Source organism: Macaca thibetana, chromosome 10 (assembly GCF_024542745.1).
Source record: "Macaca thibetana thibetana isolate TM-01 chromosome 10, ASM2454274v1, whole genome shotgun sequence".
Taxonomy (NCBI): domain Eukaryota; kingdom Metazoa; phylum Chordata; class Mammalia; order Primates; family Cercopithecidae; genus Macaca; species Macaca thibetana.
Window position 1 is genome coordinate 21,766,951 of NC_065587.1, and position 15,358 is coordinate 21,782,308.

At 41.7% G+C, this 15,358-nt stretch overlaps 1 protein-coding gene and 1 non-coding gene across 3 annotated transcripts in view; both read right to left on the bottom strand.

The window, feature by feature from the left end:
• The window catches only part of KREMEN1 (kringle containing transmembrane protein 1), a 74,379-nt gene that overhangs the window by 11,957 nt on the left and 47,064 nt on the right, over positions 1 to 15,358 (bottom strand). For both annotated transcript variants that reach the window (XM_050806819.1, XM_050806818.1), the window contains exons 4-5: positions 11,639 to 11,763; positions 7,663 to 7,816 (exon numbers count right to left, since the gene is read on the bottom strand). In XM_050806819.1, the coding sequence (XP_050662776.1) occupies positions 7,663 to 7,816; positions 11,639 to 11,763 (279 nt within the window). The remainder of the gene's footprint in view (positions 1 to 7,662; positions 7,817 to 11,638; positions 11,764 to 15,358) is intronic.
• On the bottom strand, positions 470 to 576 carry LOC126929971 (U6 spliceosomal RNA). The gene has a single exon (XR_007717397.1). It is a non-coding gene; the product is annotated as a U6 spliceosomal RNA (small nuclear RNA).

Genomic DNA, 15,358 nt, shown 5'->3' on the forward strand with positions numbered 1-15,358 from the left:
GTGGCAGGGGGGAAAGACATGGTTAAGAGATAAAACAATCTACAGAACTAGACTCAGTGATGACCCAGATGCTAGAACTATCAGACAGAGACTACATGATGAATACAGTAAATAATCTACTGGAAGTGAGGCATGGTGACTTATGCCTGTAATCCCAACACTATGAGAGGCCAAGGGAGGAGGATCTCTCGAGGCTAGGAGTTCAAAACCAGCCTGAGGAACACAGTGAGACCCCATCTCTACAAAAATTTTAAAATTAGCCAGGCATGGTGGTGTGTGCCTGTAGTCCCAGCTACTCAGGATTCTGAAGCAGAAGGACCACTTGAGCCCAGGAGGTCAAGACTGCAGAGAGCTATGATTGCACCATTGCACTCCAGCCTGGGTGGCAGAGTGAGACCTTGTCTCTTAAAAAAAATAAAAATAAAAATAAAACTACTGGAAATAAAACAATATCAGAGATGAATTTTTTAAAATTATAGAATGCGTCATGAATTTGCATGTCATCCTTGCACAGGGGCCATGCTAATCTACTCTGTTTTTTTCCAATTTTAGTATATATGCTGCTGAGGCAAGCACTGAAGAATTCCTTTGATAGGCTTATCAGGAGACTAGACACAGCTGAAGAAAGAATCAATAAACTTGAAGACAGGTCAATAGAAATTATCCCCAAATGAAACAAAGGGGAAAACAAAGAGAACAGAGCACCCAACAGCTGTAGGACAATATCAAATGGTCTAACATATGTGTAACTGGAATGCCAAAAGAATAAAAAAAGAATATAGAAGAAATGTTTGAAGAGATAATGGTGAAAAATGTTCCAAAATCAATAAAAGGTGACAAACTACAGATCCAAGAATCTTAGCAAACCCAAGCAAACAAACAAAAAATTAAAAACAAAAACAAAAGCAAAACAAAAACCAAAACAAAAAAACAAACCAACACACAAAGAAGACACATCATAGTTAAATGTTGAAAACCAGTCTGGGTATGGCGGCTTATGCCTGTAATCCCAGCACTTTGGGAGGTCAAGGTAGGAGGATTGCTTGAGCCCAGGAGTTCAAGACCAGTCTGGGTAACATAGTGAGACCCTGTCTCTACACAAAATTAAAAACTTAGCTGGATATGGTGGCACATGCCCATAGTCCCAGCTACTCAGGAGGCTAAGGCAGGATTGCTTAAGCCCAGGGGGTCGAGGCTACAGTGGGCCATGACTGCACTACTGCACTCTAGCCTGGGTGACACAGTAAGACCCTGTCTCAAAAAAAAAAAAAAAAAAAAAAAAAAGTTGAAAACCAAAAAGATAAAATCTTGAAGGCAGGCAAGGAAGAGGAAAAGATTACATACAGGGGAATAAAGATAGAGCATACACCTCTAGAAACCATACAAGTCACAAGAATATGGAGCAATATCTTTGAAGTACTGAAAGAAAAAAGCTGTCAGCACAGAAATCAATACCCAGCAAAAATTACTCTCAAAAATGAAGGTGAAATAAAGCTTTTTCAAACAAAAGCAGAAAGAAGCCATTGACAGTCAACCTGTACTAGAGAAAATGCTAAAGGAATTTCTTTAGGGGAAAGGAATATACCAGATGGCAAATAAGAATATGAAAAGATGTTCAATATGATTGGTAATTAGAGAAATGCAAATTAAAACCACAATGAGATACTACTACATACCTACTAGAATGGATCACATTTAAAAATCAGATAATACAAAAGTATCTGTAGGTGGAGAGAATGTGGAGCAAATGAAAATCTCACATATTGTTGGTCAGAATGCAAAATGGCACATCCACTTTGGAAAATAGTTGGCAGTGACTCATAATGCTAAATATGCAATTAGCACATGACCCAGCAATCCCACTCCTAGGTAGGTACCCAAGAGAAATGGCAACGTATGTCCACATAAGCACCTGTACTTGGATGTTTACAACAGCTTTATCATAGACAGACCAATGTTTGTCAATTGGTGAATGGATGAACAGACTGCAATACATCCGTACAAAGGAATGCTTCTTAGCAATAAAAAGGAAAAAATTACTGATACAGGCAACAACATAGGTGAATGATAAAGCATTATTCTAAGTGAAAGAAGCCAGACACAAATGGTTAAGTACTGTGATTCCATTTATATAATATTCTGCAAAACACAAACTATATATATATACATACTATATATATATATAACTATATACTTGCCCAGGATAGACCCGGGCAAGCTCTCCATGGCAGTGGGCCGGTGTCCTCCTGCCATCTGTGATTCTCTTCAACCTTCCTGCTCCTCCTCGATACTAGCTGAGTCCATTTCTTTGGGAAGAAGCCTCAGGCACTAGCCAGGACAGGCAGCTCCCTGAACCCCAGCTGAGTGCTCCACTTCTAGACAGGAATGATAATGGGTGTGTCTCAGGAAACAAACCTCAACCAAATGGGTCCCAGCCATGAATCAGATTCTACTCAGGATGGAAACATTCCACTCTTTCTTGGCACCCAAGAAAGAAGGCTGGTACCATATTTCATCAACTCTAAGGGAAACACTTTAATCTTTTAAACTGGGATGTATCTTTTAGTCAATGCATGTCACTGTTAAATTAGAAATTTTTTTTTCCCTTAATGGTGTATAAAATAATATTGCACCTCAGAATTGAGGCCTCTTACAGTCTATGAAATACAATTGCTAACACAGTCCCGGGAACCAGATTATACCCATCCTTAGACCCTCAATCACTTTCACAATTAATCTCTTCCCTTCCCACTAAAATAAAGGTTCCATGAAGGCAGGATCTTTATCTGTGGGACCTTGGGCAAATTACTGAACTTTAATGAGCCTCAGTTTTCTCATCTGTAAAATAAGCATAACAGTACCTGCTTCACAGTACTGTGAGAATTAAGGGAAGCAACGCATGTAAAGTGAATAGCACAGGGCCCTGTCAATGATAAGTGTTCAACTAATGCTACAAAATGAGGTCCAATCCAGATGACTGACCCCTCCCTTCAGGGCCTAGAAGCCAAGAGAGTCCCAAGAGGCTAGCCCGGGTCATTCCTATAACCCTCTGTTGACTCTGGCTTACATGTTCTTCTGTTTGGTTCTGTTAATTCAATAAATTATAATCCCAGGGGTAGCAGAGGTTCTGAAGCCCCCATCAGTGTTGTGTTTACACACAGTACACAGCTCACCTCAGTGACCTCTGCAAGTCCATGAGAGCTTGCTGAAAAATCAGCCAGAGAGTCTGTGACAAATTACTTGATGTGGCAATGATGACTGAGCAGACAGCTTCTTCCAGCTGCCCCTCACCCTCCACCCCCACTAGCCCCGTCGTCTCTCTCCCGAAGAGCAAACACAGCCTGAGCGCTTCTACTGCAGAGGAGCCTGGGTGCTCCTCTAACCAGCAGAGGACAGGAAGACCTCGCTGACACTGACTGAGACCCACATGTGAGCCACGCTGGTAGCGGGGCCTCACGTTCTGGGAGACAGACTGTAATCTGGTCATTTCTCACCATCTAACTTCTCCAATATCTTTAGGAAGACATCTTCTCCCTCCCAAATCATGGGACAGTCTGTAGTTACCATTTCCAAAGTGCTCAGCCTTATTCAATGAGTCATAAGGATTTCCATGAGGTGGTACTTGAGCTGTTTGAACTATTTTACTCTCTACTAGATGGACCTGTTTTTTTTTTTTTTTTTGAGATGGAGTGTCACTCTGTCGTCTGGGCTGGAGTACAGTGGTGTGATCTTAGCTCAGATCTCGGCTCACTGCAACCTCTGCCTCCCAGGCGATTCTCCTGCCTCAGCCTCCAGTGTAGCTGGAATTACAGGCGTGTGTCCCCGCGCCAGCCTCTAGATGCACCTTTAGAGATTATTTATACAGTGCTGCATTTTGTACCTTTCTCAGAAGAGCAATGGCGTGTGAGTTATAGAACCGGCTGCTGTCAGGGGTCCTGTAGACCACACGCATCTGGGCCTCTGGAGGATGGCGTGAGCAGCCTCTCAGAACGCCAACTTTCTTAGTCCTTGAGCAAATGCAAGCCAGAAAGGGCAGTTTCTGGAGAGCTGCACAAGGGGCCAATGTGGTAATAATCAGAACTGGGTATACTTTGTTCAATAACTTTAAAGCATAAAACTGCATCCATTATTATGATCTGTTTTACTATTGTTAATAAAAGGGATTCTAGCTGCTGAAAATAGAAATATTTCAAATGTGGCAAACCAGGGTTTGAATCCTGGCTCCGGCACTTACTAGCATAGACAAATCACTTGATCTTTTGATCCACAGTTTTCTTATCAACAGGGTTGCTACAAGGATTAAATAACATAAAATACACAAAAGCACTTGGCATCAAGTCTAGCACATGACAAACACTCGATAAAGAGCAATAACTGTTGTTATAATTAATTCACTTCAGTGCACCTTTATGTGAGGGTCAGTACGCTTTCCTAGTAGTACCAAGGATGCTACTTGGTGTGCACTTTACAGACGATTTCCACAGTGCTGTATTTAACATTTAATCCAGATTATTTCTATTTGACACCTCCAGTAAAGCCTCTATACTAAAGAAAACATACTTTTATCTACCCCACAGCAGATGCCCAATAAAAATGTGCTAAATGAAAGATTATCTTATAAAAACTATATTCTATTTTTTTCTTGATCTAAAATCCACCATTTTAACCATTTTAAAGTACAGATGTTCCTTGACTTATAATGGGGCTATGTCCTGATAAATCCATTGTAATTGAAAATATCAAAGTCAAAAATGCATTTAACACTCTAATAAACCTACTGTAGAGTTGAAAAATCATAAGTTGACTCTCCTAAGTTAAGGACTATCTATATATGAATCAGTGGTATTTAGTATATCCACAATGTTATACAATCATCATCCCTATCTAATTCCAGAACATTTTATCACTCTAAAAAGAAAATCCGTACCTATTAAGCAGTCACTCCATATTCTTCCCTTTCCCCCAGGCCTTGGCAACCAGGAATCTGGCTTTTGTTTGTGTGGATTTGCCTATTCTGGACATTTCATATAAATGAGATCATAAAATATATAGCCCTTTGCATCTGGTTCTTTCATTTAGGATAATGGTTTCAAGGTTCATCCATGTTGTAGGATGCCTCAGTACTTTATTTATTTTTAATGGTTGAATAATATTCCATCATATGGATATCCACTTGGTTTATCCATTCATCAGCTGATGGACATTTGGTTTGCTGCCACTTTTTGGCTATTATGAATAATGTTGCTAGGAACATTGGTATGTACGTTTTTTGTGGAAACGTGTTTTCAGTTCTCTCAGGTATATACCTAAGAGTGGAACTGCTGGGTCATACAGTTACTCTCTGTTTCATGTTTTGAGGAAATGCCAGACTGTTTACTTTTTTTTTTCTTTTGAGACGGAGTCTCACTCTGTCGCCAGGCTGAAGTGCAGTGGCATGATCTCAGCTCACTGCAACCTCCACCTCCTGGGTTCAAGCAATTCTCATGCCTCAGCCTCCCATGTAGCTGGGATTACAGGCACGTGCCACCACAACCAGCTAATTTTTGTATTTTTAGTAGTGACGGGGTTTCACCATGTTGGCCAGGCTGGCCAGACTGTTTTCCAAAGCAGCTGCACCATTTTACATTCCCACCAGCAATGTATGAGGGTTCCAGTTTCTCCATATATCTGCAAACACTCATTTTCCATTTTTAAACTGACATTACATTCTATTTAAAGTCAAAAAACAGGTAGTAAACCCTCACACTACTCCTCTTTCCTCTCTAGCACCTCTCTAGTGGCTTCCTGGCAGTGTGGATCCCAGCAAGTTATTTATCCTGTCCATGTCATATGGCTCTCTTCTGTGAAATGAGAGTAATCACAATAACCCCTACTTCAGAAGGGTGCCAAGAGGACCTAATATGATAATTTAGATAAAGCCTTCATGCATACTAGGTGCTCAAGAAACATTTATTTCCTTTGTTTTTTCACTTAAGAGTATACCAGGCATTTTGCAAGTTCAGAAAACTTACTCTCCTGAGTTAGAGTGTTAAGGCAGAGAATCTTATAATACTGAACTCTAGAATAAAAGGTTAAATAGATGTGTAGTGCATAGTTATTTGCCAACTAAGCATTAGCAAGATTCCTTAATCATTAGCCAAAGTTCAGTCTTTAGCCAAAACAAAGGTATCAAACTAAGCATTGGTCCGGACATAACAGAATGTATAGGAATCAACTGGCAGTCTCCAATGAGCACACTTAGCTAAAAAAACCAATTGACTGCAAGTTCTGTTCACTAATCCTGTCTTCCCACCCCAAATACAAACACACTTCAGACAGTGTCTAAGCTATAACATGAAAATGCTCAGTTATAAACCTTGGCTGGGTTTTATAGTCACCATATATAGTGGCTGAATTGTGTCCCCTAGAAAGATATGCTCAAGTCCTAACACCTGGTACCTGTGAATGTTATGTAACTGAGTTAAGATGAGGCTATATTAGATTAAGGTGGGCCATAAATTCAATGATTGGTTCCTTTTAAGGAGACACACAGAGACATGGACACACAGACACACATAGAGGGAAGAAGGCTATGTGAAGGAGAAGGCAGAGACTGGAGTGGTGCAGCCAACAAATGCCAAGGATTGCCCACAACCACCAGAAGTGAGGAGGGCTTCCCTGGAGACTTTGGAGAGAGCACAGCCCTGCTGACACCTCGATTTTGGACTTCTAGCCTCTGGAACTGTCAGAGAATGAATTTTGTTTTGCTTTGTTTTAAGCCACCCACTTGATGATAATTTGTTATGGCAGTCCTAGGAAACTAATAAACCATATGTCATTTTTGCTCAAAACTAGCCATGCTGCCTGGTTGAGATGCCAGGAGTGCACTTCCTCTAGCCTAAAGGCCAAAGACACCACAGACACTGCAATATTTCTTGGTAATCTTGAGCCTTTTTTTTTTTTTTTTTTTTTTTTGTCTGTCTCCATTATCTTGAAATCTGGTGCTGCACTGTTGCTGTAACTCTCATAAAGTCTCACTGCTACTGAGAGGATGCTGGTGGATTACGATGAGGAATCAGTTGGCTCAGTGGTTAGGACATGATGTTGGTGGGGTCAAGGCCTTGGATCCACTCCCATTCTGAACACACTCTGCTCCTGGCCAGCATCTCACAAATGCGGCAGTTTAGAGAGGAGGTGGGGGTCAGGGCAAACCCAATGCTAGGCCTGAAAAAACAACTTAGAACTACGCTCTCTTCTCAGGTGTATCACAATAATATATAAATCCCAAATGCAAAAAAAAAAAAAAAAAAAAGTCAAAAGGGTTTGGAAATTATATTAAAGCAAGAGGATAATAAAGCTGATACTTGATTATTATATTAGTGTCTATGTAAAATTGGAAAGGTTATCATTTCTAGGTTGTCTAAGCATCACACAACAGACCACGTTGCTTCAAACCATTTGGCATGACTGTAGCTAATCCCTTGTTAAGTGTCTGTTCTCCCTTCCAGAAGGCAGGGGCTGAGTCTTCATGCACTGTGCTGTATTCCCAGGGTCTAGTCACAAGTATTGCCTATTGCCAAGTGAATGAATGAATATATAGAAGGGAGGAAGGGTGGGCAGGCTTGTTGCTCTGGTCTAAGGGTTCCTGTGGCTTGGGCAGTGATGGGCATAGGGCATACTCACTATCAAAGAGGATGATCCTGCCATCGCCACCACAGGGTTGGGTGTGATCCCCAAAGCAGACGCTGTTGCATTCGGTACTGGCTGCCTCGCCGTACTTCCAGTAATCAGGATTGTTTCCACAGAAGCAAGCATAGCCTGACTCCATCCCAGCAAACTGCCACAACAGAGAAGCAGCACACGGTAAGCATCATCAGGGATGTCAGATGGCCTGAAGGAGCCTGGTAGGGTGGGCTTCCAGCAAGCAATCAGGCTCATCTTCCCAGGGTCCCTTCCTCTGGGACCTCCCCCTTCTTCCACTCTCGAAACACTTAATTTCAAGCTGACCAATAGGTACGCAGCCACCAATGTGTTTCCCTGTCGATGAGCATCACTTTTTAATGTTTGTGTTTCTGCTGCACTTAAGTAAGTTTTAAGGGGGAGAAAATCTCATAAACTTCAAACATGAGTAACAGCTAAACACTTTATTGACTGTTTACTGTGTGCCAAGTAGTGAGTGCTTTATAGCTAACTCTCAAAGCAAACACATTATAGGCCCCATTTTACAACTTTGTTTTTACATTACTATATAGTATTTTGGCATATAGTTCTGTAAATTTTAACACTTGTATAGATTTGTGCAACCACAGCCGGGCTGTGGCTCACTCTTGTAATCCCAACACTTTCAGAGACTGAGGCAGGTGGATCACTTGAGGTCAGGAGTTAGAGGCCAGTCTGGCCAACAAAGTGAAACCCCACCTCTACTAAAAACACAAAAATTAGCCAGGCGTGGTGGTGGGTGCCTATAATCCCAACTGCTTGGGAGGCTGAGGCAGGAGATTTGCTTGAACCCAGGAGGTGGATGTTGCAGTGAGCCGAGACTGCATCACTGCACTGCAGCCTGGGCAACACAATGAGACTGTCTTAAAGAAGAAAAAAAAAAAGATTTGTGCAACCACCAGTACAATCAGGATTCAGAACAGCTGCATTACCCCAGTAATTTTCTTCGCACTATTGCTTTATAGGTGCCCTACCCCAGAATCCCTGGCAACCACTGACCCATTTTCCATTACTATAGTTTTGTCTTTTCAAAAATGTCGCATAAATAGAATCATACAGTATGTAATCTTTTTGAGACTGGCTTCTTTCAGTCAGCATAATGGCTTTGAGATCCATCCAAATTGGTGTTTGTATCAATAGTTTACTCCTTACTGCTGAGCAGATCCATCCAAATTGGTGTTTGTATCAATAGTTTACTCCTTATTGCTGAGCAGAGTATCACAGCTTGTTTATCTGTTGGGCTGTTTCTAGTTATTCATAATTATGACTAGAACTGCTATAAGCATTTGTGTACTGGTTTTTATGTGAATATAAGTTTTCATTTCTCTAGGGTAGTAACTAGGAATAGAATTACTAGGTCATATGGTAGATGTATATTTAACTTTATTAAAAAGTGCCAAACTTTTCCAGAATGATTGTACCATTTTAGATCTGCACCAACAATATATGAAAGTCCTAGTTGCTCTGTATCCTTGTCAGCACTTGTTATTTTCAGTATATTTTATTTTAGCCATTTTAATAGGTATGTAGTGGTATCTCATTATAGTTTTAATTGGCATTACCTTAATGGCTAATGATGTTGACTATATCGTCTTCTTTATCTTTGTTTGTTTTCTATTGTTTTTGAGATGGAGTCTCACTCTGTCACCCAGGCTGGAGTACAGTGGTATGATGTTGGCTCACTGCAACCTCTGCATTCCAGGTGCAAGCAATTGTCCTGTCTCAGCTTCCCAAGTAACTGGAACTACAGGTGTGCTACCACGCCCAGCTAATTTTTGTACTTTTAGTAGAGACAGGGTTTTGCCATGTTGGCCAGCCTGGTCTCAAACTCCTGACCTCAAGTGATACTCCTGCCTTGGCCTCCCAAAGCGTTGGGATTACAGGCTTGAGTCACCATGCCCAGATGACTATCTTTTCAGGTGCTTATTTGTCATCTGTATATCTTCTTTGGCTTCTTTTCATGTGCTTATTTGCCATCTGTATATCTTCTGTTCAGGTCTTTTGCCCATTTTTAAATTGCTTTGTTTGTTTGTTTTTTAACTGTTGAGTTGTTTGGCTTTTTTTTTTTTTTTTTAATTTTACACATTATGGATACAAGTCCTTTGTCACATATGTGATTTGCAAATATTTTCTCCCAGGATATAGCTTGTCTTTTCATCCTCCTAAAAATATCTTTCACAGAGCAAGATCTTTAAATTGTTATGAAGTCCAAATTAAAATGTACCAATTTCTTCTCATCACGGACCATGCTTTTGGTGTCTCATGTAAGAACTTTTTGCCTAAACTCAAGTCATGAAGATTTTCTCTTATATCTTCTTCTAGAAGTTTTATAGTTTTACATTTTACTGTTAGATTTGGGATCCATTTTGAGTTCAGTATGTAGTCTTGTGTTTAAGTTCTTTCAACTAGCCTACTGTTTAGGAAATTCATCCATGTTGTGTATAACAGTATGTCTTTTATTTATTCATTTATTTTTTTGAGACAGAGTCTCACTCTGTTGCCCAGGCTGGAGTGCAGTGGCGTGATCTCGGCTCACTACAGCAACCTCCGCCTCCTGTGTTCAAGTGATTCTCCTGCCTCAGCCTCCTGAGTAGCTGGAATTATAGGCATGCACCACCATGCCCGGCTAATTTTTGTATTTTTAGTAGAGACAGGGTTCACCATGTTGGTCAGGTTGGTCTCGAACTCCTGACCTCGTGATCCACCCACCTCGGCTTCCCCAAGTGCTGAGATTACAGCCATGAGCCCCTGCACCTGGCCAGTATGTCTTAATATGTCTCTTCTTTTTATTGCTGAGTGGTATTCCACAGAATGTATGGATATACTGTGCTTTGTTTCTCCATTCATCAGTTAATGGACATTTAGACTATTTACAGTTTGGAGCTATTATGAATAATGCTGCTATAAACATTCATGTATAAGTCTTTGTGTGAACACAGGTTTTCATTTATCTTGGGTAACTATCCAGGTGTGATATTGCTGAGTTTTAAGGTGTGCATATTTAACTTTGAAAGAAAATTTAAGATCTTTCTTCAAAGAAGCTGTAGCATTTTACATTCTTGCTAGCAGTCTATGAGAGTTTCAGTTGCTCCACATCCTTATCAATTCTTAGTATTTTCAGTATTAACTTCAGACATCCTGAAGTTGTGTGCAGTGGTATCTCACTGTGGTTTTAATTTGTATTTCCCTGACAACTGGTGATGCTGAGCATCTTTTCATATGTTTATTGGTCATTTATGTATTTTGGGGGGATAAAATGTCTCTTCAAATTTTTTGCTAATTTTCAAAATCAAGTTGTCATATTATTGAGCTATAAGAGTTCTTTATATATTCTGTATACAAGTCCTTTATCAGATATATATTTAACAACTACTTTCTCCTAGTCTGTGGCCTGCCTTTCATATTCTTAACTCTATTTTTTTAAGATAATATTTTAATACTGATAACTTCAATTTACCATACTTTTTTAAATGATTAGTTTTTGTGTCCAATTTAGAAATCCTTGTCTAACCCAATATTTTAGGATTTTCTGTTTATTTTTCTAGAAGTTTAGTTATTTTAGGTTTTTTAAAAACTGAAATGTAATTCACATAACATAACATTCACTGTTTCAGTGTATGTTTCAGTGGTGATTGATGTAGTCACTGTGTTGTGCAGTCACCGCCATCTAATTCCAGAACATTCATAACCCAGAAAAGAAACTCTGTGTTGATTAGCAGTTAGTACCAATTCCTCCCGCCTCCCACCCTCTGGCAACCACTAACCTACTTTCTATCTCTATGGATTTGCCTATTCTAGATGATTCATATAAGTGGAATCATATAATAGGTGGCCTTTTGTGTCTGGCTTATTTTACTTAGCACTTATTTTTAAGTGATCCGAGCAAAATGCATTTACATCTTTACATTTTTCTATAGTTACATAGCCACAGAGTCATCACCTTGAACCTCTGACTCCGACAAAAACTGATGCAAGTTTGTATGGTGAGTTTGTTGGACGTTTTACTGGTGCCAGTTAGAGGAGGTGGGTTTCCATGATCCTTGTAGCAGCCAAGGTTTCCAGGCACTAGAGAAAAAAGAAAAACAAAAGAATTTCACAACATCTGGCTGTGAAACACCAAGGAGGAAAAGCGATTTGTGCCAGGTACTTTCATCTCAGCCAGTATTTCCACTCCTGAGGTACAAATAAACAAGCAACCAGCTTTGAAAATGGAAGCTTTAGTGTCATCTGCTAAATATCATGTTTTTGTTTTATTTTGAAGAGTATGTGAGACCTAGGTGTACCTTTAACTAACCAAATATGTTTTTTAAAAAAACTGTTTAATATTGATAGGATTTAGTATTGAAGAAAACTAGGAACAATTTCCTAAAAACAGAAAGACTCCAATAACGTAAATTATGTTTCAGAGTTACCAGAGGGCAGGAAAAGCCCTCAGAAGCCCACTATCCTATACCTTCAAAAAAGCTCCTAATTCCTTCAAAAATTCTACAAGTGGGATTCCTCAAGGACTTTTGGTGAATATATTAGTTTTTTTTTTTTTTTTTTTTTTTTTTTTGAGACGGAGTCTCACTCTGTCACCCAGGCTGGAGTGCAGTGGCGTGATCTCGGCTCACTGCAAGCTCCGCCTCCTGGGTTCAAGCCATTCTTCTGTCTCAGCCTCCTGAGTAGCTGGGACTACAGGCGCCTGCCACCTCACCCGGCTAATTTTTTGTATTTTTTAGTAGAGACGGGGTTTCACCGTGTTAGCCAGGGTGGTCTCGATCTCCTGACCTCGTGATCCACCCGCCTTGGCCTCCCAAAGTGCCAGGATTACAGGCGTGAGCCACCGCACCCGGCTATATTAGTTTCTTATTGCTGCTGGGACAAATTACCACAAACCTAGTGGCTTAAAATAACATAAATTTATTATCTTTTAGTTCTGGAGGTCAGGAGTACTAAGTGGGGCTTATGGATCTAAACTCAAGGTGTTAGCGGAGCCAAGTTCCTCCTAGAGGCTCAAGGGGAGAATCCATTCCTTGCCTTTTCAACCTCCTAGCAGCTGCCCATATGCCCTGGTTTGCAGCCACACCATTCCATCCTCTGTTTCTATCAGCACCTCTCCCTCCTCCCTCTGTTTCTGTTAGCACCTCCCCTTCCTCCGTTTCCGTCAGCACCTCTCCTTCTTCCCTCTGTTCCCATCATCACCTCTCCCTCCTCCCTCTGTGTTCTTCATCACCTCTCCTTCCTCGTTTCCATCACCTCTTCCTCCTCCCTCTGTTTCCATCATCACCTGTCCCTCCTCCCTGTTTCCTTCATCACCTCTCCCTCCTCCCTCTGTTTCTACCATCACCTCTCCCTCCTCCCTGTTTCCATCAGCACCTGTCCCTTCTCCCTCTGTTTCCTTCATCACCTCTCCCTCCTCCCTGTTTCCGTCAGCACCTATCCTTCCTCCCTCGTTTCCTTCATCCCCCTTCATCACCTCTCCTTCCTCCCTGCTTCCATCATCACCTGTCCCTCCTCCCTGTTTCCTTCATTACCTCTCCTTCCTCCCTGTTTCCATCATCACCTCTCCTTCCTCCCTGTTTCCATCAGCACCTCCCCTTCCTCTGTTTCCATCATCACCTCTCCTTCTTTCCTCTGTTTCCATCATCACCCCTCCTTCCTCCCTCTGTTTCCTTCATCACCTCTCCTTCCTCCTTCTGTTTCCATCATCACCTCTCCCTCCTCCCTGTTTCCTTCATCACCTCTCCTTCCTCCCTCTATTTCCTTTATCACCTCTCCCTCCTCCCTCTATTTCCTCCATCACCTCTCCTTCCTCCCTCTGTTTCCTTCATCACCTCTCCTTCCTCCTTCTGTTTCCTTCTTCACCTCTCCCTCCTCAGTTTCCATCATCACCTCTCCCTCCTCCCTCTGTTTCCATCACCTCTCCTATCTCCCTGTTTCCATCAGCACTTCTCCTTCCTCCATTTCCATCATCACCTCTCCTTCTTTCCTCTGTTTCCATCATCACCTCTCCTTCTTTCCTCTGTTTCCATCATCACCTCTCCTTCCTCCCTGTTTCCTTCATCACCTCTCCTTTCTCCCTCTATTTCCTTCATCACCTCTCCCTCCTCCCTCTATTTCCTTCATCACCTCTCCTTCCTCCCTGTTTCCTTCATCACCTCTCCTTCCTCCCTGTTTCCTTCATCACCTCTCCTTCCTTCCTCTGTTTCCATCATCACCTCTCCCTCCTCCCTCTGTTTCCTTCATTACTTCTTCTTCCTTCCTCCCCTATTTCCTTCATCACCTCTCCCTCTTCCCTCTGTTTCCTTCATCACCTCTCCTTTCTCCCTGTTTCCACCATCACCTCTCCTTCCTCCCTGTTTCCGTCAGCACCTCTCCTTCCTCCCTCTGTTTCCTTCATCACCTCTCCTTTCTCCCTGTTTCCATCATCACCTCTCCTTCCTTCCTGTTTCCGTCAGCACCTCTCCTTCCTCCCTCTGTTTCCTTCATCACCTCTCCTTCCTCCCTCTGTTTACATTGTCACATCGTCTTTTCTGACTCAGATCCTCCTGCCTAAGGACCCTGTGATTACATTGGTCCCACCTGGATAATCTATTACAAAATCTTTCATCATATCTGCAAAATTTCCTATGCCATCTAAGGTAACGTACTGACAGATTCTAGGGATTAGATCATGAATATCTTTGGAGGGCCATTCTTCAGCCCACCACACTGAGCATATTAGTGTTTCATAGCCACACATCAGATGGTTTGGTCTAGTAGAAAAAGCTATAGCTGAGAACAAGAAAGCTAGATATATGTACCAACTCTTGTAGACAGCTTACAAAGATGGACCTCAATGATTCTGCTATGCACTCAATGTTTGCATACCCCTGTGACACTTGGTCTCTGCCCCGGCACAGAGCAACTCTCTGGGAATTTTCTGGGTGACCAGAGCATCTTTTGTTCTAATGAGACAACTCTTGGTAGGTTCCTGGATAGCTTCAGGATGGGGGTTGGTCACAAGAACGACCAAGCCACGATTAGAAGCTTGGAACTTTCAGTCCCACAGCCCCACATCCGGAGGAGAGAGAGCCTAGACATTGAGTTAATAATCAATCATGCCTATGTAATGAAGCCATCATTAAAATTCCTAAAAGATGCCATTTGGAGAGCTTCTGGGTTGGTGAATACATATCTGTGCCAGGTATGGCAAACTCCACAAGAACAGAAGCTTCTGTGTACAGGATCCTTCCTGACCTCACCCTATGTATCTCTTCATCTGCAGTTCACCTATAGCCTTTTAGTTTTATTTTTTTAATTATTGAATTGAGATGGGGTCTCACTATGTTGCTCAGGCTGGTCTTGAACTCCTAGGCTCAAGCGATCCTCCTGCCTCAGCCTCCCAAAGTGCTGGGATTACAGGTGTAAGCCACCATGCTTAGCCACGCCTATGTCCTTTATAATAAACTGGTAAGTGTAAGTGTTTCCCTGAGTTCTGGGAGCTGTTACAGCAAATTATCAAACCAAAGGAGAGGGTTGTGGGAACCCCCAATTTGTAGCCAAGTTGGGACCCACTCCTTGCAATTGGCATCTGAAGTGGGGGGCAGTCTTGTGGGACTGAGTTAGGTAGTGCCATAACTTAATTGTAGGACCCCCAGGTGGTGTCTGGAAACTTGGAGAATTGGCTGGTTTGAGT